At 29.7% G+C, this 24770-nt stretch overlaps 1 protein-coding gene across 4 annotated transcripts in view; it reads right to left on the bottom strand.

Annotated features, from left to right (window-relative positions):
- LOC107439128 (sodium/potassium/calcium exchanger Nckx30C-like) overlaps positions 1-24770 on the bottom strand; it is a 230160-nt gene that overhangs the window by 151676 nt on the left and 53714 nt on the right. For 2 of the 4 annotated variants that reach the window (XM_016051620.4, XM_043039974.2), the window contains exon 2: positions 6356-7402. In XM_016051620.4, coding sequence (XP_015907106.1) covers positions 6356-7183 — 828 coding nt within the window. In that variant the 5' untranslated portion in view covers positions 7184-7402. Of the gene's footprint in view, positions 1-6346; positions 7403-24770 lie in introns of all 4 variants that reach the window. The other 2 variants (XM_071181363.1, XM_071181362.1) reach the window with 1 other exon arrangement.

The following is a 24770-nucleotide window of genomic DNA, read 5'->3' as shown; positions in this document are numbered from 1 at the left end:
ACTTGAAACTAGTCTACTTGAAATTTTCTTTAATACAGGTCATAATTCAATTCTTTGTCTGGTACTTGATTTAAGGAATAAATTCTAAATGATTAAGATTTTTTTCAGATCAATAAAACAGTATATAAAATTAGTATAGCAATGTAATATAAATAAATAAAAATTATAACAAAATTTATTAAGTCTTCCAAATGAGAATTAAGAAGTTCTATTAACCCCTCAACGATCGGTTAATTTTCAAGAAAACGGTCGTAAAAGTGCCTCTTTTTTTTTGGCTTTTGCATTTGTATTACGCATTTGATTAGTGCTGCAACTAGTTTAAAATAAACTAACTATCTACAATTTCCTTAAAAATATCCTGGNTATTAAGTCTTCCAAATGAGAATTAAGAAGTTCTATTAACCCCTCAACGATCGGTTAATTTTCAAGAAAACGGTCATAAAAGTGCCTCTTTTTTTTGGCTTTTGCATTTGATTTGTGCTGCAACCAGTTTAAAATAAACTAACTATCTACAATTTCCTTAAAAATATCCTGGTACTGCGATCAGATGTGTAAAATGAGAAATAAAATGTTTTCCGAGCAAAAGAAATGTATTAGTTTTATTCTTATTGGCGCGTTACTACTGAACACTCCAGCCCGTCATTTTCACGGGAGCGAGAAGGAAGGGGTTAAGAAAATATTAAATTAGAATTTTAAATACAAACCATGAATTTTTATTTGGTTTAGCAACACGCTTTCTTTAATAAACTAGGAGGCTCCTATTAGAACGCCAAATTTCAACTCTGTAGTTGCATTTCGGCCAGCAGTTCATTGCCCAACATGTTTACTACAAGTTAACAGTTAATAATTTACGAATTAATAATCGAATTGTAAATTTCTTTTATTCTATCAAAGTCTTTGTGCATTTTGCTAAACACAATCGTAATTTCTAAGTTTTATAGTTTATGCGCGACAAATTAAAATGTAACGTAAAGCAAAAAAAGAGAGGAAAAATTCGCAAAAAAAATACCACTTAAAATTGCAATAACTTTCGAACGTATTAGAATTGAGAAAAAAAACTTCAGAAAAAATAGCCCTTCTAGCATGCCATAATTTACCTATGTAATTTCATTTCTGCGACAGGTTGTTCGGTCTGTCCTTATGGTATTTCACCCAACAAGTTTAAAAAATAATAATTCTCGATTTAATTACAGAATGCTAAATTTTCTTTATTATACTGTACTCCGTGTAAACTTACTAACTTAAGAAATAACAGTACTGTAATAATTTATTATTTTCCATTATTGAGTGAACTACAACAGTTTTCTTCCTAACACACAACATTTTTTATAAAATCAATTTTTCTGTGATTTAGTAACTTGAAAAAATAATTTTTGAAAAAACTAATCTTGTTTTTGAGCCCATTTAATGATTAAAATAGAAAAAAAAATGTGAAATCTCCTATTTTAAAAGATTCTTTAAAAGTTCATTCAAAAATGGGAATTCAATAACCCAATAGTGACTCAAAACTAATTTTTGCTTGCAAAAATTAAATGAGGCAATGCGAAATTTTTATTTTATTTACTTCAATATGATAAGGAAGTTAATTTTGCTATGAAAGGAAAGTATCGATAAAAGTTTAGTTAGACAAAAAATTCTTTTGGTTATTAATATTTAAAAGTTGCTTTTTAATTTTTTCTCTATTTATATTTACTCCTCTTTATTTTTCATTAAAATCACTTGAGCATTCTTTAGTTATAAATTACTCTTTAATCTGTTTCAAATCAGTGGGATTTTATCAAATAATATTCAATGAGAACCCACTGTTGTGCTAACTAGTCAAAGTTTTTTGAAAAATAAATACTTAAAATTTGCGATATTTTATTTCTTTGTTTTTGTCAAAATCGTTTCAGTGAATATGCCTACATTACCTTAGAAATTTTGAGAAACAATACCAATCAGTTTTTACAGGAGAGAGGAATCGCTCCTGACCTGATAATTTTTTGTGACCTGATAAATTTCATATGGGAAAGTTGTTTCATTGATAAACGGTACATACAATAAAGCTGTAATATTTTTTTTTTATAATTTTAATTTAATTTTAAATAGCTATTGATGTAACTTTAAGAGTTTCAAATATAATTGCTTACTACCTTTTGAAGGAAAATATGCAAATTAGAATCGTTATTTAATTAAAGTATTACATAATAAAGTGCTTTGAAGTAAAAATACTTAAATTAATGTCAGAATCAAACGTAATACTTATTTAATTTCAGTTAATTGGACCTAATGGTATTTTTTCAGATAGAGCTAGTTGTATTGGCTTAATAGCATGCACAGAGTTAAAGAAATAACTTTTTGAAAATTCGATTTCTAAGGAACTATTCGATCAATTTCACTCAAATTTTGTACTTTGCCATGTAAAATTACATTCTTTAAAATAAAGTAAAAAATTGTGTACCTTACAATTCAAAACTGTTTCGTTTATTAATAAATAAAATAATAAATATTTGATATTTTTGCAAAGATACCTCCATGAAAAAATTAATTTATTTATTTTTTGAACGGAGTTATCTTTGGATATACGAATTTCCTAATTGTGTGCAAGTATTTTTCAATTCGCTTAAAAAGTTCTCGAAATATTGCGAAATATGCAAAAAAAAATTAAAATTATCATTAAGGGGTCCAAACTTAGGACAGCTATCTTGATCAAACAATTGGATCCGTTTCCCATATTACGACTGTCTCCCATATTACGACTGTCTCCCATATTTTGACTGTGAGAAATCTAAATCCGGTAAAAAAAAAAAAAAATTTATTTGGATGAAGTACGTTTTTGCGTCTGATTTCGTAACTAAATATATAGTCTGCGTTGATTATTTAGCATATTTGGGATCGCCACCTTAAATCATTAAGATTAAGTCCCAGAACGTGAAGATCCGATCATTAGATCAAAAATTATTTTTTCTTTCACACACTGTACTGAAAAAAAATTATTTTAATCAACATCATTTGAACCTTATCTTTTGTTTATAAAAAAGGAAATTGAACTTTTGACGCAAAAAAAATTTTGATTAAGAATATCATAACAGCTTAATGCAGCCCTAAAGGAAAAATGCTTGAAATGAAGCATTTATTGAGATTGTAATGACCTTCGTACCGTCTGTAAGCAAGTAATAGTTATAATGGAGGGGATTAAAGTCTTTTTGTACCATTAGCGGCACGAAGACATAACTTTTTCTGAAAAGGGCTTTCTTGCTGATAGAATAATAATTACGCTGTTGAGTTTGTTCGCAAATGAGAAACGCAAGCTTAAAAATTAGGCTTTTTTTTCAAATTTCATTTCTTAAAAAGTATTTAAGTAAAATTTATTTTGTGCTATAAAAAGCCTAAATATGTGAATAAAACTCAGTTTCGTGTCATTTTTTTTTTATTTTTTATTTAAAGATATTTGATCGATACACTCTCAGAAATAAAACTCTCACTTTCAACGATTCTGAAATCCTTCAGCTGTATTTCTTTAATTTTAAGAATCACGTCACGAAATCACGTGAATCTTGAGGAAACGTGAGCTCTCAGCTCGATGACAGATATGTTTCCTTAACTTGGAACTTCATCGCAGTGCATTGTGGGAAATTGCTATTTAGAATGGGCGAAACTAAAAGGGAAACTATGCGATCAAAACTAGACAGACGACATAATCAGATCGTGCTATATGGTCGTCAATGAATTAAACTCATACCAGAAGAACCCAATACCTCCTATAAGAGAGAAGGCCTCAGCACGAGTTACCATGAACAGGAAATTTGATCCTTTAGTAGTCCAAACGTAATGACATCTTTCGTTTTCCCCCCATTGCGCAACTAAGTAACCCGTATGTAGTGACATCTTTCGTATATTTCCTTTAAACGCGCAGTTTATGTTCGTTACGTCTGACTACTAAATTGATCTGTACTGAAGCCTTCTCTCTTCCAGGATGTGTTGGAAGATCCCGGGTTCTAATCTCGGTTCGGGAGTGAGTTTTATTTTACTCTCAGTTCAATCTGGTCTTCTTATGACGTTGAATCACCTATATGGTGAAAGTAATCAACACGACTATTTGCTAAAAGAAATATCTTTTTTTTATTTTCAGTATAAAATTAACTTTACGTACAGAGCTCCAAGAAAATGGACCACTCTGAATAACTTTTGATCTAATGATTGGATCTTTACGTTCTAGGACTCAACTTTAACGGTTCGAGGGGTTTGACTTCAAATATGCTAATTAATTAGTGCAAACGATGTTTTAAGTTACGAAATCAGACACCAAAATGTTTTTATTCTGAATAAACGCACCTTTTTTTTCAACGGATTTCTGACCTCTAAAATATAGGTAGTATTCGCAATCTGGAAAATACGGTCCTAACAGTTTAGTAAGGAGATCGGACCAAAGTTTGGACCCATTAATGTTGATTTTGCGTTTAGCATAGTTAGCTGTATTTTAAGAACTTTTCATGCGAATTGAAAAATCTACGTTTTTTTTCAGGACCCACTCTTCTACATCTAAAGTCTTTGAAGAATATTTTATTTTATTTTGAAACCGAACGTTAAACAGTCGACCCAATTTTGAATTTATGGCCATCAATGTTCAATTCCTTAGCCTTACCATTTCAAACCCATTCCAGAAGACCTGGAGCTCTTGAACCATGCATTGGGGCAAACTAGCCATCGTGCGGGACTTTTTAATGGAAATAATCCTCATTTGCACTTTACATGGAGAGAAGAACCATGAAAACCTCCCACGGTCAGCCTGACTGCAATATGGAACTCTAACCAATCATCAGTCTACCAATGAAGATATTTTTTGTCAGTATTGTCGACTGAAAGATTTGAGAGCAGAATTCGTATCAACCAGTCACTGCTGGGAATAGAACCTGGGTCATATGATTGGAAGGTGAACACTCTATCCTCTGAGCCACCACGGCTCTTTTTTGAAGAATATTTGCAAAATATTTTCAGGAATTTTCGATTCCTTCCTATAAGCAACTAATATTTGAAATTGCACAAATAAATGGGTTACTAAAATATGTCTGTAAATAATACAATTTATAATAGCATATTTATCAATTTAAAACCTGAATTATACATGCATGATATTTTAAGACTAAAACTAGTAATACAAACTACGTCTGAGCTAATATAAAACACTGGAATGCACAAATAAAAATGTGTAGTCGCTTATTAATTCCCTTTTAAAGAAAATTGATTAAAGTTGTTTGGTTAAACTTCAAACACATTAACGCATTAAACATTAAATTAAAAAACTATATTGCTTTTACTCCTTTTATTTAAATATGTAAGGCATGTAAGATATTTATTAAGAGTGTAGAGTTACAACTAGTTCAGTTTATTTCAAGAAATTGGTCAGAAAACATGATATTCATAACAAATTAATCACAGTTTCAAAAAAGCTTTATCATCACAATTTCTGACTAATAGAAATATATTTTAAACTGAATTGGTTTTTAACACAAAACATACAATTTTTGGTTAAAATCAAAATTTTCAAGAAAAAATAAATAAATAGATAAAATAGGGAAAAAAAGATTTTTAAAAAAAGTTATCTACCTTTCTCTGTGATTGGCCTGGCTTTCTCTAAAAATAAACAAATAAACAAAAAAATAATCTGAAATAGTTTTAATTCTATTAAAAGAAATTTACGATGTTTTAAGTATTTGTATTTAGTTTATTCTTAAAGTTATAAGAAAAATCATATTTCAACAGGAATCGTTTCAACAAGTTAAAAAAAAGTAGGCATTTGATAATTAAAATATAAAAAGAAGAAGAAATGAATTAATAAAAATTAAAAATAAAATAAAATTTAAATAATTAATTAAAAAAGAAAAGACAGTTAGTTTTTGAAATACAATGATATGTATTGTGCAGTAATTGTTTCGGTGAAATCTTCGAATCGAATCCGGATCACGACAACCCCAATTACTAAGGAGACAACGTGTCACTGCTCTATTCATGCCATTGGGATTCATTTAAAAGCGCCATGCCCCAAGGTGGTTAATATCCTTACATTTCGAGCCTGTCCCTTATAGGATGTTTTTTTTAATGATTTTGAAATTTTTACCTGATTTACATCAATTTTCGACGATTATTTTGGCTCAGAAACGAGCTCGGTAATTTTCTCTAATTCATTAACCAGTGATTTTTACATGAGCTCAGAAACTAGGAAACATTATGCAAGGTTATTAAAGAATCAACGCATTCAATAATAACGTTATTTTTCAATACCTCTCTTGTAGGTTCAAAATTGTTGTTGTTTCAGAATAGTATATGGCTTGCATAATACTTCCTATTTTAATCTAAGAAGACTTACGTTAGGTACCAAATGATCTTTGCTTCCAACTCGGGTGAATTTATTCCTATCCAGAAGTTTTCTAACAGCCTTTTCAGTTGGCTCGTTGAACTTCATGAAAATGACGTACGCAGCATAGCATGTTAGAAGTGTGCTTGCTTCGTACCAATGGATGACATTGTCTTTGAAACAGAGAATCAATACGATCAAACTTATGGAATAGAATGTTACGTCCCTAAACAAGGGCCACCATGTTAGGCTTAAAACTGTCTTGCTGAAAATGGCACACATTGAGATGACAAATAAAATGTTGAAAACAGCGGAACCTACGATAGTCCCTATTCCAACGTCGTCGTAAGAGATGAAGACCCCTATGACACTCGTGAAAAGCTCTGGTGCGCTGCCTCCGGCAGCCATAAAAGTTGCTCCGGCAACGTCTTCAGATATATCCAACTTCACTGTTATAACATCCAACGCTGGAACGAAAAATTCATCACATACAATAGCAAGAGCAACGAACATGTAAACGAGTCCAAAACAGTGCAGGACGACAGCGCCATGCTTTCTTTGTTGCAATGTGAAAAGATCTCTAGGAAATTGAGCTTGAGGGTGGTCATCATTGGTGCTGTTTGTGCTCGAGTTTTCATACTTGCTGAGGAGTTGCCTCGGAGAGTGTTTGAAAACATCGATAACCGTGATAGGCTCTGAAATTTTCAAGGATGATGGATTGTGATAACAACTTCCCTTTTTGTGGTTCTCCATGTAAAGGAAATAAAGGATAACAAAGAACACTGAAAGTAAAACGAGTCTGGGATCCCTCCATCTTTGACGGTATGGGCGTGTCCGTATGTGAAACATGATTATTATTAGAAGATAAATTTATTGAGGATTTGAGGAGGAGTGAGTATTTGCTATGTCTGGATATCATAACTTCCCAAACGTGACGCCATATCTTCGAATGACTTGATATGCCTCTGCCTTTCTAGGGTGGATATGAAGAGTGTCAGGGAAGGTGCCTGCTGAATGTGGTCCATTGTGATTATTCACTTCAAAATGAAAGAAACATTCACTTCGAATCTGAAAAAAAAAATTATAATTTAGCTTTCAGATTTATTTTTGAAAAAGAAATATTGGTTCATTACTTTAAAATCAGTCATGAAATGCGTTCAAAAAATCTTTGCCGTAAATGTCACATGAAATTATATATTATATACAGATGGGTGACAAAATATTACGAACACTTTTATACTAATTCTATGTAAGTAATTTCTCTTTTAGCAACAAAAGCGAACAATCTTTCGTTTAGTTTTCTGTTTTGGAAGAATTTACATGACAAAACTCATGGCAGAATTTGGAGGATCGTGCTTGAAGCTTTTAGAAAAGATATCATTTTTACCCATGCAATATTCGACTGAACCAAAACAAGAAAATAAAAATAATAACCATTTTCTGTCTTTAATACCAGAAATTTTGAAATAACTCTATAGGATTGTGATATTTATATAATAGTGATTTTATAATTATAGTGATATTAAAAAAGGAAAGAAGCTTTCAGCATTCTACGCTCATTTTGGTCGATGTAAATTTAGCATGGGGGTACGGAGCATCGTATCCAAAAGCTTTAAGCGCGATCTTTCAAATTGCAAAGCATTTGCTTCTGAAGGAATGATTGTTTACATTGAGTTAGTATTGTAAGGTTTATGTTAGTTTGTCACCCATCTGTATGTATCTAAACAATTAGATATCATTACGTTTGATCTAAAGTTATTCTAAGTATATTTACTCAATCAAAAGTTTATTAATTTACTATAATCATCCAATTTCTAACTCATTTCTCTTTATAGTTATAAGTCGTTGAGAAATTTCCCCTTATAATATCATTCATGATTTCATAAATTAAAAACTCTGCACTTAAACAACATCTGATGGAATAATTTGAAGAATTGCTTTTCAGTATAATTCAAAAATTTACTCAGATTATATAAGTTTGTAAAATAAAAACGATTCAAGCTTTTGTTGAATCAGTAAATTAACATTGCCGTTGAGGAGGAGCTTTTTTTAATTTCCTCTGATGCAAATGAATTAAAATTAGTTTGTTAATACACACAACACAGAGAGGATGTTATTATCAATTTCAACGAGGCTTAACAAAACCAAAGCGAATAGAAATAAAATAGATTTAATATAATTAACAAATTTATTTACACCTTCTTATGAGAACATAATTATCTTAATTATAAAACTGAAAACATTAATTCTTTTTTATAACAATTTGGTTCTGTTTCTGTAGAATATTCTGGATCGCACGAATCGAAATCAAACTTTCAGCTTCTTGTAAACAAAATAAATATCAATCGTCTGAGAATTGAGAACTTGCACTTCAAGAAGAAGGCCTCCCATACCCACACATGTGACCTATGACGTCAGCGTCAGCTAATCTTTGTCGGCAAAATGTCGTATTAAAGTTGAGCTAAGTTTCTCTTCATAAGTTAGAATGTTAGTTAACAATAAGTTGATAAAATACAGAGCAGTATCGCACATCGAGTTAGCAGAAACATAATTCTTTCCCGTCTACTTCTCTACTTAATTTAGATTTATCATTTGTTTATGTATTTTATTGTAACCTAAATGTATTTTTATTTAGTGTACCTGTCAACTAAAATACATAATTAATTCGCTTATGTTCCACATGGCTTGGTGCCTATCTTTGTATTAGGTCATATTGTCAAAGAATTGAAATCATTGAGATAGAATCTTTGTGAAAGAATTTAGAATGTATTACTTAAGAAAATTGATACTTGACGGATTCTGCTTACTCGAAATAGAAAGGAAAGAACAGTTTCAAACGTAAACAAATGCCACGTTCCAACAACCAATTAGGATCGAGATATCCACTCTACGTCATTTGCAGGTGTCCGATTGAAAATTAACGCCAAGATAATAATTTATGATTGAAGTGAGCTTGGAGTAGTCTTACACACTTTAAAACACACTTTAAAGTGTGTATCGAAGCTGGTTTGGATATTAACTTGAAATAACACACAATTTTTAAAGTTTTCCAACACCAAATTCGGATAGGTATTACACTACAGTTTTTACAATGTATGTAAAAAAATATCTTTTTAGAAAGTAAGTTTGTTTTGTGAGTAATACAATACTAAAACAAATTAAATCTATGACATTTTGAATCAAATAACTATTTTTTTTTGTATATCGAAATAATAACCGACGAGTTTAAATAAATATAGATTCATGCTTCATTGTTAGGAGTAACGCACTCAAAAGTTGAAGAGTAACATGCTTCGATTTGACGAGAAATTTTATGATTACCGGCGGCGAAATCGTCATTCCTTTATTTATATTAAGATCATTACAAAACATCCAAGTTCCCCAAATAAAATCTTGCATTTTAAGAGCGTTTCTGCAACCGACAAGGAGCGATGGAAGCTCTACAAAAGCTAGTCGTTAATTACGATACTTTCTCTCATCTAACGGCAATATAAGCTGCAGCAAGCGCAATTCTCGGGAGATTTTAGAATAGAATTTTTGATGAGTGAATTTTCCCTCGTCTTCTGGTCTGCTTTCGTTTTCTTAAAGGAAAAGCAAGCGGTTGTTTAGGGATTTAACGAAGAACAACCCTGAAGGGTATTCAAGTGAAGTAATGATTCCAAAAGTATTTATTTAATGGAGAACCAAAGGTAATGAAACGGTCGGATTTTGAGGTTTTATTCCTTAGGATTCTTAATAAAACTCCTACCATTTCGAAAGTCTGAGTAAATTTAGATAGTACGTTTTCTTTAATTTTTAATTTTTGCTCATTTCAATTTATTTAAGGGAGCTTTCTAAATGTTTGTCTGTGGAACACTGGTGTTTCTTAAATGTAGCGAAAGTGTTCCTCTAAAATTTAAAAAACAGGGGTAAATAAAGCTGTTATATGGAATGCAACAATTACTCTGGGGAATTTTTTTTTCTTTTGCATGTGGACCTGTAACAGATTTTTGATATTCTCAAATCACTAATTCCAAATCTGCAATCAGTTTCTCCTCCCAGGCTACAGTTTTTTAATGATAATTTTAGTCTATTTTTTGTCGAAATGTACAAGTTTAAAAGCATTATATTTAACAAGAGGTCGCATAATTGTTACTTCAAACTTTCAGGGCATCAGGATTAAAATCGCATAGGAACATATTAATCGCTGACTATGTTTCAACTTTTGCAACATTGTGGAGAAGTTAGTACTGGTATTACTTTAAATAGAGCAATGGTTCCCAATTTTTTTTTACTATGGAATCCTGAAGATAGCCCATCTTTTGGCGAAACCCCGAGACCTAAAAAATAAACAAATGAAAATCTGGTCTGTAGTGGCATATTGTCTTCTAATTTGATTTTAGTGTATGCATAAATTATTAATACATGATTAAATTAGCCATTTTTTATTTTTTTAAAAAATAAAGACGAAAAAGGGCCAATGTAAACGTTGAGAATGGTTATTTTAAAGACATATTTCTTCATTGTTGTACATGCTTATTTTACGATATCTCTTTTTATTGTTGTATTTTGCTATTTTTATTCTATTTCATAAATATTTTTTTTCCATTATTCATTCAATATATTATTACTAGAGTTTCTTTTTACTTTGTTTTGCTTTCTTCATAAGCATTTTAATAAAATAATTTCATAAAAACGACGAAAACATTAAATAAGTAATAGGTGATTAATCACATATAAATTTAATTACAGATTTCGAAAATCATAACAGAAAAAAAGGCCCTAATACTTGGAACTCTTATCTTTCTATGGAACCTTAGGGTTCCTCGGAGCACCATTTGGAAACCGCTGAGCTAGAATATCACGAGACCCACATTACAGTTATTATCATTATGTTTGATAATGTTTTTGCAAAATTTGATGATAAGCCTTGTTTTCCAAAATCTATAAATTTTAAGTCCCAAGAATCATAAAATATTAACTCATACAGAAATACAGCAATTTCAAGCATAAGTTCAGTTATTAAAAGCGTTTCTTGCCACCCAAATATCACATAACAGAATATTGGCAATATTTTGATGAAAAAAATTTAATTTGCTGATTGGTAAATTCATTATTGACTTACATTTAACTATCATTCTGAGAATCCCTAATTGCAAAATCAGCTGTATACTATTTAGTCAAAAAATCGGAAATAAATGTAATGCAATAACGAACCATGTTAAAAAAAACTTAATAATTAAAACTTAGAAAAACTACAGGTTTAACCTACTACTTTTCTAAATATTAAAAATAGATTCTGCTTATTAGTGAATGTGTATAAGCTATAAGCTAGAATTTATCTCGCTTCATTTTGAAATGAAACTAGACAAATTTTAGCTTATAGTTCTCACACAATTAAATAATGAATAAAAGGAATTTCCTTTTAACATTGCATTTATCAGGTCTTGCTTTGGGATGTTTCATGTATAACATTTTTGTGGCCTTAAAAATTGCGATCGAGAAATAAGACGAAATATTATTTCTTCAATATACTTAATCAAGTGACAATACCATTGTAGCAAAAACCAAAATTGCTTATTTTTGGTAATTGTTCCATTGTATCGTTATTTTTTTTTAAAAAAATAGGTTTTAATTTTCATCCAACAACAAAAATAGAATTTCACTGGTCATTAAAATAACTTGAAATCACTTTTCTAGTTATTTTAATATTTTTAGATTAAAATCTAAAAATCAAATACGCACTAAAAAAAGACCTCCACAAAATAATTTATGGAAAAAATGGTTTACTTTCATTTTACTAAACCTTGTGAAATCATTTGTGTTGATCATAAAAATAGGCAAATGCAGATTAACCAAATCTCAATTTTTTTTTAAATCAAATAATTTCCGCACACCAAAGTAAAAACAGCGGTGATTTCTTTCAGCGGTGCTAGAATAACTTACTTTATATTTATGCAAGTGCAAAATTTAATAAAGTTTTATTCTTTCAGGCAATAACTGAAGATTTCTAAATTTTTCAGCGCTGGCTTGTAAAAAAAAGACACTGGTGCAAAACAAATTATGTTCACCTAATTATAGCAAAGCTTTTAGGTTACTTTTATTTCAAAACCACACAAAAAAAGAAGGTTAAAAGGAAAGCTTTTAGCTTTCTGGAAACTGGGTATTGATTCGCTTTTATCCACAACAGGTGAAGAAGGGGAAGGGGTGNCTAACTCCGTAAACTTGCGACATGAAATAGACAAACAAGTCACTTTAAAAAAATCTGTATACCCAAAACCATGAAAAGATAAGGTATTTTTGAAATTTTTTAGCGTTGTTGGCGAGAGAGATTACTTTTCTCCTAGAATAATCACGGACTATGTTTCAACTTTTGCGACATTGTGGAGAAGTTAGTGCGAGTATTACTTTAAATAGAACAGAAGTTCCCAATTTTTTTCGGTTATGGAATCTTGAATGATAGCCCATCTTTTGGTGGAACCCAGAGAACTAAAAAATAAATAAATGAAAATCGAGTGTGTGTAACGGCATATAGTCTTCCAATTTGATTTTAGTGTGAATATAAATTAAATATACATGATTAAATTAGCCATTTTTTTAAATAAAGACGAAAAAGAACCAATATAAATTGAGAGAATGGTTATTTTAGAGACATATTTCTTCATTGTTGTACTTGGTTATTTTAGCAATATCTCTTTTTATTGTTGTATTTTGTTATTTTTATTCTATGCAAAATATTGGTGCAATTTTTCATAAATATGTATTTTTTTCATTATTCATTCAATATAGTGTTACTAGTGTTTCTTTTAACTTTGTTTTGCCTTTTTCATAAGCATTTTAATAAAATAATTTCATAAAAACAACGAAAACATTAAATAAGTAATAGGTAATTTAATCACATATAAATTTAATTACAGGTTTCGAAAATCATAACAGATAAAAAGGCCCTAATACTTGGAACTCTTATCTTTCTATGGAACCTTGGGGTTCCGCGGAACACCATTTGGAAACCGCTGAATTAGAATATCACGAGGCCTACATTACTGTTATTATCATTATGTTTGATAATGTTTTAATACAATTTGCACTTCCAAAATCTATAAATTTTAAGGTCAAGAATCATAAAATATTAACACATACAGAACTATAGCAATTCCAAGCATAAGTTCAGTTATTAAAAGCTTTTATTGCAACCCAACGGAATATTGGCAATATGTTGATGAAAGAAATTTAATTTGCTGATTGGTAAATTCAATATTGACTTGCATTTAACTATCATTCTGAGAATCCCTAATTTCAAAACCAGCTGTATACTATTTAGTCGAAAAATCGGAAATAAATGTAATGCAATAACAAACCATGTTTAAAAAAACTTAATAATTAAAACTTGGAACTTAGAAACAAAAATTAAAACTTAGAAAAACGGCAGGCTTAACCTATTCCTTTTCTAAATATTAAAAATAGATTCTGTTTATTAGTGAATGTGTATAAGCTATAAGCTAGAATTTATCTCGTTTCATTTTAAAATGAAACTAGACAAATTCTAGCTTATAGTTCTCACACAATTAATAAATGATTAAATGGAATTTACTTTTAACACTAACTGCATTTATCAGGTTTTGCCTTGGGATGTTTCATGTATAACATTTTTATGGCCTTAAAAAATGCGATCTGGAAATAAGACGAAACATTGTTTCTTCAATATACTTTATCAAGTGACAATACCATTACAGCAAAAACCAAAAGTGCTTATTTTTCCTTACACACTGTATCGTTTTTCTTTTTAAAAAATAGCTTTTAATTTTTATCCAACAACAAAAATCGAATTTTACTGGTCATTAAAATAATTTTAAATCGCTTTTCTTAATCTAAAAATCAAATGTTCACTAAAAAAGAAATCCACAAAATAATTTATAAAAAAAATAATTTATAAAAAAAATGCACTCAGCGTTTATAGTTTACTTTCATTTTACTAAACCTTGTGAAATCACTCGTGTTGATCATAAAAATAGGCAAATGTAGATTAACTAGACCTCAATTTTTTTAAATCAAATAATTTGCGCATACCAAAGTAAAAACAGCGGTGATTTCTTCCAGCGGTGCTAGAATAACTTACTTTATATTTATGCAAGTGCAAAATTTAATAAAGTTTTATTCTTTCAGGCAATAACTGAAGATTTCTAAATTTTTCAGCGCTGGCTTGTAAAAAAAAGACACTGGTGCAAAACAAATTATGTTCACCTAATTATAGCAAAGCTTTTAGGTTACTTTTATTTCAAAACCACACAAAAAAAGAAGGTTAAAAGGAAAGCTTTTAGCTTTCTGGAAACTGGGTATTGATTCGCTTTTATCCACAACAGGTGAAGAAGGGGAAGGGGTGAAAATTTCACTTCCATCAAAAAATGCGTTGAAATGGAGATATAAATATTAGATTAGAGGAAAGAAAATGCTGTGAAAGAGCAACTAGATTGACTTTAAAAAAAAACTTTCTTTTTTGCAATTTTTTTTCATCTCTCAAATAAATAAAAAAATTCCCTTTGCAAGATACTTAGTTTGCATGGAAATAAATGCTTCACCATTCTTCTGTTGTACGGCGACTTGCTTATTACTTGCAGGAAATTTTGAAAACAAATAATTTCAGGCGAAGTGTTAAAGTAGAAAATGGAAGCCATAGTATAATATTTTTTTAGTTTATTTTATGAATTTCTAAGCATATTAAATTTTCAGTTGTTTGTTCGATAATGCATCTGGTTCAGTAATAGAAGATATGATGTAAAACTGAGCATCTTCTTTTGTTTCAAATCATTTATTTTTAAGTGCTTTCAGTTAGAAAAATTCCTTTTTTTTTTGTCATTTAAGGAAAATTATTGAAAAGTTTTTAAACTTGATGAGGCAAAACAATGATTAATATCTATCATTTAATTTGAAATCGAACGTTTACGAAACTCTTTCAAAATAAAAACCAGGAAAAAAAATACAAATGTGGGTCCTCTTCAAAAAAAAAATCCCGAAAAATTGCTTAATTTTTTTTAAAAACAAACAAAAACAATACAAAATGGTAGAAAATGTTATCTACATAAATCACAAGTATAACTGGCTCTTTTTACCCAAAGTACAATTTAAGCAGGTCTATTTTTGACAGTGGCTGGGTGGATCAGTTGGTTTGTCGTCGGCCTTCTGAGCCCAAGTCTACGGGTTCGACCCCCGGCCCAGACACCGGATTATCGGGATGCAGAAAATCCTCAGCGGCCATATCGTATTATTATGCGGCATGTAAAAGATTCCTGGAGTGCCTTATTGGCTCTTGCCATTTCCGGCAAAATTAAATTCCTAGTGCACTTTAGCATCGTAATAGAGTCTCAGTGCTGCCATCTAGTGTGGCAGAAACTAGACGTCCAAATTAACATGACCAACGGTATCTCACCCATTGTGGTGGTCTCTGAAAGAGTGGATACCTCCTCTGGAGAAAGCACTAGGTCTGCTCGTCGGCAAGACCGACTGTGCAGCTCATTGGAAATAAAAAATTAAAAAAATTTTGACAGTTTACATAGAACTCACCTCACATCAAGAGTTCGAGTCGAGTTTATCTACATTATTATATCCATGTTGATACTACCATCACTATCCATAAGAGGGATATATATGTAGCCAGATGAATTCAATCCTGAATTCTATCATTTCGTGGTTCAAAATTTCTCTTTGGGAAGGCCTTTGTTCATTCAACGGCCAGCTAGTGGATCTTAAATCTCATGAAAACTGAAAAACTTTTTCTCACAACAACACTTCTCTTGGGTCAAGAAATTTAGTCTACAAATTTTCGTATGGTGATTCATGATAAGGCTAAACCTTGCTGTTCTGCATCCTCACGATGTGATTCATGGTTGGGCTCAGGATAGAGATGGGCTTGAACTCGCATTTCGAGGTCCGAGCCCACCAGAGCCGGAGATATAATGGATTAATTAGAGTCCGAGTCCTTCCAAGCCCGTGATATGCATCAGATAAAGACCAAATTTTGATGTCTTGTCAATTATTCATAGATGTCTGAACACAGCAATTAGTAAATTAAAATCTTTTCCGTCACTGATTAGTGAAGAAAAAAAAGCGAAGAGAAAAACTGAACCGGCTATAATTCCAAGATTGCTAAAACAAAAATTAAAAAAAGAAGTCAAAATATTGAGCAACTTAAAAGTCATGTGTCAAGCCTCACAAAGCAAAAGCATCGAACAGAAGTAACAGATCCCTGCAAATTTTTGCACATTATAAATTTTACATTTTTACACTCAATAACTGAATTAAAGCTTTGTTAAAAAGTAGAAAAGAAGTTTATGAAAATTTTATCGTGAATCTGAGCCCGCATGAGCTCGAAACCTTTTTTTTTTTTCAGTAAACGAACCCGAGCCCGCGTCTGGCTGAACTCGTCTTATCCGTAATGGCCTCTTTCGCATGTTATCTAAAAGCTTGCCTGTATAAGTAGCTTTGCAACTCCGCTTTCCAGATATCAATGTGAATTTATTTTTATTAAATTTATTTTAAAATAATTTATTTTTAATTAATTTATTTTTAATTAATTTATTTTTAGTTAATTTATTTTTAATTAATTTATTTTTATTAAATTCATTTTTAATTAAATTATTTTATTAAATTTATTTTTAATTAATTTATTTTTATTAAATTCATTTTTAATTAAATTACTTTTATTAAATTTATTTTTAATTAATTTATTTTTATTAAATTTATTCTTAATTCAATTATTTTTAATTAATTTATTTTTATGAAATTTATTTTTAATTAATTTACTTTTAATTAATTTATTTTTATGTAATTTATTTTTATTAAATTTTATTTTTTTAAATTTACTTAAATTAGCCATATGAGTATAAAAAATGAACGATTTCATACGTCTTTTGAAATTTTGAAATCATTGATTGCGTTTCGCAAAAAAACTGGCTCTGCAACTGCTTAATAGAATGGTTCAAACATAAAAAGTAGCATTGAAATCCACTACTGCAGCTCCACGCTAAATGACAATGCAAATTTCAATTATTATCTGTCTGCTTATTAGCAGAATCTCTCATCATTTAATTGCTAATGGGAGTTCATCTTATATCGAAATTTTGATCACTTTCTGACTAGCTTGAGTGTTAAAATTTCAACTAGAGATATGTACCTGATGACAATACAGTACATCAACATAAACAATAAAACGTACAAAACGTAAAAGATAAATAAAATAAGATAACAATTTTGAAAACTACGTTTTTCAGTCAGACTGAACAGGAGAAAATATTTCTTTCATCACACCTGGAACACGAAATTAATGCTATCTATGTTTTTCATTTTAAGTTTGACAAGAATAAAATTATTTTGTCCTCTATAGCTTGCTTGAAAAATATAATTTTGAAAGTGTCTCTTTCTTTTTGCATTTTTATTTTTTTTTATTTCGTCCGGAGATATGTACCTGACGACTTACATTTTCCTTCGTAGAAATTATTTTTTTAATTCTTCTAAAACAGTGATTTACAGTGTAACATTTTAGTTTTAACAACACTACCAAAATAAAATGACGAGAACTATTAGTAGTGTAAATATACATTACCCAGTTACCATTATTTTTCATCTCTAGACTAATCAATAGCTGTTTTTAAATTTCACTGGAAAACAATATATTTCTTTTTTTTTATTCGTATTAGCTTAAGAAGAAATGAGAAAAAGTAAGACACAAAGTTTTTTAATGTATTTAGTTATTAGTATAAACAGTTTAGTCTGAGAGTTCTATATTTGACATTGACATGAAAAAGATGCTCTAATGATCTTGTTCTTTTTTTCTCTGAATATTTTTACTTTATATTGTTGCGTGCCCATCAGAGCAAGTAAAACTATTACAAATTAAGCATCCAAAATTTTGAAAAGTTAAAAATCTGTTTGAGCCATTTAAGTTCTAGGAGCTTGTGTTCCACATTTATTATGAATGTTCTTTAATGATCCCTTTTAATGCATGCTCTGAGAATAGCTGTTTGTAATTAAGTAAAAAAGAATAAGGTATACGTAAGAAGGTCGCAGGTTGGAAAAATTTTATTTGGAGATTCTAATTTGAAAAAAATAAAAACTCTATTTATATCTTACAAACAACTATTGAGAGAGGTAGAACGCAAGACAATCGAAACTCTATTGATTGCCGGAAAAAACTGAGAGGGCTGAAAGGTGATTATTAGAAACCCAACCAACCTTTTAAGCAAACTGGTTTTATTGTAAGATGGTGTTTTATATAAAATTTAGCCAATATTTAAAAACACTTTTACAAAGCTAGCTGAACTATTATATGTATGTTTATATTATTGAAATATAGAATTAAACAAAATCAATTTAACTCGCATTTATTTGCTACCATTTTAAATAGTAAAAAAAATCGTCTGGATAATCCGAAAAAGTTGACAGCTATGATGCGTACAGAACTGTCAACTACTACGCTTTTTGCAAAATATTCTGCTGAATGGTTGACAATTAGAGACTAATGCTTTCAGAAATTTGGATAATTTTGACAAAATTTTAAATGCTTCACCGCGAGAGGGCAGGAACAAAATGACGTTTTACGATTAATTGGCATATAGTTGTGTGGAAAATAATATTAAATCAAACTTAGAAAGCAAAGAACCATACATATAAGCATAAACTTAGCTAATGCTAAAAGAAATTTTTTCAAAAAGTGGTCAAAGAGTAAAAATATGCATTAAAAAACAGGTTTAAAATTTGAATTTCGATTTTTGTAAACATATATCTTTCAATTTTTTTGAAGTTAAATTGGTCCCTTGTTTAAAGTTTTTTATGTTTAAGTAAAATTAAATGTTTTGTATCAAAGTGATAACATGCACACTTTTGTATGAGTTTTTGAGACTTTGCACGCGCAAATTCAAGCACCTCTGAAAATTAGCAGCCGCTACAATGCAAAATCCCTTTTAATAATAATTAATCTAAAAATTATTGAAAAATTTAATTAAAAATAAAAAATTTTACCCTTAATACTATGAACATAATTCAACTTTTTCAGAGCTTTCACCAAAGAATCTTCAATCAAAGGTTATGTCAAATTCATACTTAAAACTCTTTTATAAGCTTCACGCGATCTACATATAAATTTTATAATTTATTCTAAAAACTTTTATGAACACAAATTTAAATTAACTTATTTACATTTAAGATTAAAAATATTTCTTTAAAATAAATGGGTGGATCCTAGAATAGACCAACCCGTGGCGATTTTTTTAAATCTCGTCAAGCAAGTTTTTGAAATTCTTGAATCTGATTGGTTATTTGATATGTATACCTACACGAAAGTTGGATTTCGTTACAAAAGAGGTAAAAGGGTTTATTATTTCGCCATTTATGCTTCTGATTTCTTGCTGTTAGAATCATCGTTAGCATTTCATTTTTNGTGATCACATGCACTTTTTTGTATGAGTTTTTAAGACTTTGCTCACTCAAATTCCAGCACCTCTGAAAATTAGCAGCCGCTACAATGCAAAATCCCTTTTAATATTAATTAATCTAAAAATTATTGAAAAATTTAATTAAAAATAAAAAATTTTACCCTTAATACTATGAAAGAGCAGTGCAAAAACATAATTTGACTTTTTCAGAGCTTTTACCAAAGAATCTTCAATCAAAGGTTATGTCAAATTCATACTTAAAACTCTTTTATAAGCTTCACGCGATCTACATATAAATTTTATAATTTATTCTAAAAACTTTTATGAACACAAATTTAAATTAACTTATTTACATTTAAGATTAAAAATATTTCTTTAAAATAAATGGGTGGATCCTAGAATAGACCAACCCGTGGCGATTTTTTTAAATCTCGTCAAGCAAGTTTTTGAAATTCTTGAATCTGATTGGTTATTTGATATGTATACCTACACGAAAGTTGGATTTCGTTACAAAAGAGGTAAAAGGGTTTATTATTTCGCCATTTATGCTTCTGATTTCTTGCTGTTAGAATCATCGTTAGCATTTCATTTTTTAACCGTTATTTTATTTATTGCCGTTATTTATTTTTCATTTTAGGGCAATAATTTAAATTGTTTTTTTTTTTTTAAGTAATCAAAAAGCAACACTGACCCTAGTAATAATCGCCAACTTGGCGAGATTTAAAAAAGTCACCAAAAGGAGACCTATTCTAGGATTTTACCAAATAAATCGTTTCTGAAAGGTGCATCACTTGGTTGCTTTTGTCTTTTAATAAGCTGTATGTTGATATAAATAATTCTGGTATCTCAAATAGATAAACAACATAACTAAATGACGTGTTGAGATTTCTTACTAAATGCAAGGTGACATAATTAGGTAGACCTGAGAAAAATTTATGATTTTATTTTAATTACATGTCCTTGAGAGACTAAATAAATCTCAATATAAAATCTTAAACAAAAGCAAAGGACAATACAATTCATCATCATCAAATTGGTGTCAAAAGCTTTATCCACTGTCTAGTACTAAAAAATCAAAAACTACTCAGTAATAAACTTTTAAGCATGGTTGTTATGCTGCCACTTTATAGAAGCTAATATTTTACAGCACGATAGATTTACTTCCGATTGCAAGAATCTTTATTTTTTATTATTTCAGTGTTGCACCTTCAAAAAAGTCTTAATATACATTCAAAAGATTTTATGATCCAGATCGAACTTCAAGGCATAAATTCTCTTATCTAATTTAGTAAGAATAAAAACGAAAAAGTATTGTTATCTGGTTCTCTTTATTTTACGGATTACTTTAGATAGCGATATCCCGATGAAAGTTTTCCGGAAATAAGGTAAAGCGGTAAAAGAAGGCGATGGGTGATAACGTTGTGTTTTATATTGTTTCCGTCATTAAATTTAATAAGCAAACATTTTGAGTTATCTTATTTATTTTTTTATAACAAAAGCAATAAAGTCGTAATTTTTACAGTATGCGTGACTTTCTTTTAACTAAGATGCATAAATTTAAGACTTTTTTTTATATATATTATTTTCTATGTAAAATTGTATTGTATTGTATTTCTGTTGCAGGAATTATTCAATCGATTACGTTCGTATTTTATACTTATCATGTAAAATTATATTCTTTAAAATGATGTAAAAAAACTAATACCTTACAATCCAGAATCTTTTCGACTAATATTAAATACGATAATAACTAATATTCACTAAAAGTTATTTTTTACATGAAACTATCTTAGGATCAACGAATTTTTATAACTGCGTGCAAGAAATTCTCTTAAAAAGTTCTCGTGATAGATGGTGAAACAAGCAGAAATATAAAATTAAAAGTAAGGGGTCCAAACTTTGGACAGCTGTCCTAACCAAAGATTTCCCAGATTGCAGCTATCCTCTATATTTTAGGGTCAGAAATCCAAATTCGTCGGGGTAAAAAAGGTATGCTTATTCAGAGAAAGCACGTTTCTGTGTCTTATTTCATAACTTAAAACATCGTCTGAACTAATTAATTAGCATATTTGAGGTCACCCCTTCGAAGCACTAAGAATTTGAAACCCATCATTAGACCAAAAGTTATTCAGAAATATAAAACGTAAAGTTGTTGACGAAAAATTGGAAAAACAGTATGGATACTAAAATGGAGGCAGTAGTATCATATTTTAAGTAACGAATGATATCGTTTAATAGGAACTAACCATGTTGCATAAGAAAGTTAAATCGACCATGATTTATGTTGTGAATTTTAATAACCAAAAAGTATTAAACATAACAGAATATGAATATGAATAGAATAATATCGTTCATTAGAAACTAGCCATAAGAAATGTTGCATAAGAAATTTAATATAATGTTGCATATAATGTTGCATAAGAAATTAAAATCAACCATGATTTAAGTTGTGAATTTTATGATAAAAATTATTAAACACAACAGAATATTCATACACATTTGACAGAAAAAATGATGAATTTGAAAAATCGCCAACGGAATTTTGTTTTTTTAAATTCATGTTCAGTATTACCAGTACTCGGTATTGCCGGTACCATTGATGCTAGAACCGATAGAAAAACATTCTATTTTCTCATCTTCGTCTTCCCATCACATTCACATTTGTTTTAGATTGTTTTGGGTTCAGTGCACCATTTCCTTCAACAGCATTAGAAATGTTGCATTTTGGCACATAAGGAGGCAATAAATAATATTTAAGCGAAGAAAAAACAAAAACGTCATCAAACTGAGTCGAATTACAACTAAAAAGAGGAATTGAAAGCATGGAAACTTATTTAATTGCCCGGAAAAAATGTGCTGATAGGTGTTTATTTAATTCACTTTCAAGTTTTCTTAGAAAGTCAAACAGGTTTTGATATCTTTAATACAGCTATACTCATTATTGATTCTATAGTGCTTTTGGGCTTAGGGGCAATGAGCAACCCTCGTAAACATTTAAGGTGTTTTTGAGGTTTATTTGAAGTTGTTTTGAGGTGTTATTGAAGTTAACTTTAAAAACAAATTTTAAAAAATCAATCTCACAAAAATCAATCTCAATCACAATCACAATCACAATAAATAAGGTGTAAGAAGCTGTTTTATTCACTCTTGAGGTTGATAGAAATCTAACTTAGAGCAATCAGCTTAGAGAGGTTGTTTTTGGAGGTGTACGTACACATTATTCTTTCTACACTTCAAACAAAGAAATATATCTGTGAATCGGTGTGAATGATTTCACCCGATTTCAACAAAAAATTTGCTGAGCTACATATCTAAGGTTTATTTTTTGAGGGATAAATGAGTTTGAAATTAAGGTTTATGAGGTTATTTCTGGCGCAAAGCATATCCTCATTTTTTTTCAATCAGATGTTTTTATTTACATACATTAACTATAAACCATACCTTTTATTTACATTAACCCTGCATACATTAATTATTATGAACACATTTTTCTCTTCGCGAAAGCAAATGAGAACAAAAATTTACGGGAAAGTTAGACGCCTAACCTTGATAGGTAGTTCGTACCCGTGTATTTTATAGAACTATTGTACTATGATCAATTCAAAAAGATAAATATATCAGCATATACCTAATCACAATGTGGAAAATTGAAGCAATTCTTGGCTTTTTCTTTCAAATTTCCAATAAACATTTTTTAATCAATACTTCCTTTTCTTTAGAACCACTCAAGAGTGAAGATTCTTAAGCCATCATCGAAACTTTAACCCAAAAGAAATATTTATATTTTTTGAAGAGTAACCAAGGAAACTTTCTTTTCTTTTGTAGCTTCTTCAGAATTATTAAAAATAAAATACGGAAAGAGAAAATATTTCACCACGTTTCCCACTAAGCGCAAAATATATAAACAAAGAAAAGAATTTCTTTTAATAGTCTGCCGCTCACCGCCATTTTGATTTTTACTGCTTACAGCAGAGCTTATCACCTGAACGGCATGAGAAATAAAAACGGAAATAGAAGTTAACTGTGTAGCTCAAGTAAGAGCATGAATGACTTTTCGATCGATAGCGTTAAATTACTTTTACTTTTTTTACGCATTACTTATTTTAAAACTTTTTTTTCTTCTCATTTTTCGTAAAAACTGTCACTTTTATGAAAAAATAGAACGCATATAGATTTCCTTCAATGTTTTTAATATGTAAGAATATTTCTTTTTGTTACTTAATTTAACAAATTTTTTTATGACAGTAGACTCAATTATGAGTTCACCAATGTTCAACTACAAAGCTTTGTAATTTTGAATCCGATACAGAAGACAAAGGAACTCATGGATCGGAAGAAATTTACCGTCGAAGAGAACTTTTTAATAAAATTAACCCTCATTTAAGTCGCATGTTGAGGAAAATAACAAACCTCCTACAGTTAGCCTAACGGGAAGGGGACTCTATCCTATGATCCGCCTACCATTGAGGATATTTAACGTCAACACTGTGGTTGGTGCTCGATAAAATAAATTAAAGAATGAACAGGAAAATTTTTTGTCTTCGAACTACCAATCAATAATAAGTAGTTTCGCATACAAAACTCTTTTTACTTGTAATTTTTCAGAAATAAAAGCGAGAGAAACCAAGAAAAAAATTAACTCATATTTCATTCATATTACTTAGACCCCTGGTGGTAAGAAAAAGAAGCAAGACCAAGAAGAATTTGGCAGAGTCAAATGAAGAAGATTTTAAAGGAGCTAAATTTAAAGGATAGGAAGAATCCAGATGGAAAAGACCGGGGAGGGGGGCATGGAAAAATGGGCTGGGTGCCTTTGTGCGCTAAACAGCTTGTAAATAAATATAATCGAATCAAACACATACTAAATTTAAAATATCAATCTTCATAAAATTCTATATGGTTAAATAACGAATTACGGATTGAACATAAAATAGGCTTACTTTAGAATAATTTTATAAGTCACACCTATCTGATACAATATTAGATTTGATTGCATTACTAAAAAAAATATTAGCAAAATGGTACGCAAAACT

Source organism: Parasteatoda tepidariorum, chromosome 5, assembly GCF_043381705.1.
Source record: "Parasteatoda tepidariorum isolate YZ-2023 chromosome 5, CAS_Ptep_4.0, whole genome shotgun sequence".
In the NCBI taxonomy this organism is placed as follows: domain Eukaryota; kingdom Metazoa; phylum Arthropoda; class Arachnida; order Araneae; family Theridiidae; genus Parasteatoda; species Parasteatoda tepidariorum.
Note: the sequence above shows the minus strand (reverse complement) of the source record. Positions and strands in the feature narration are given on the sequence as shown.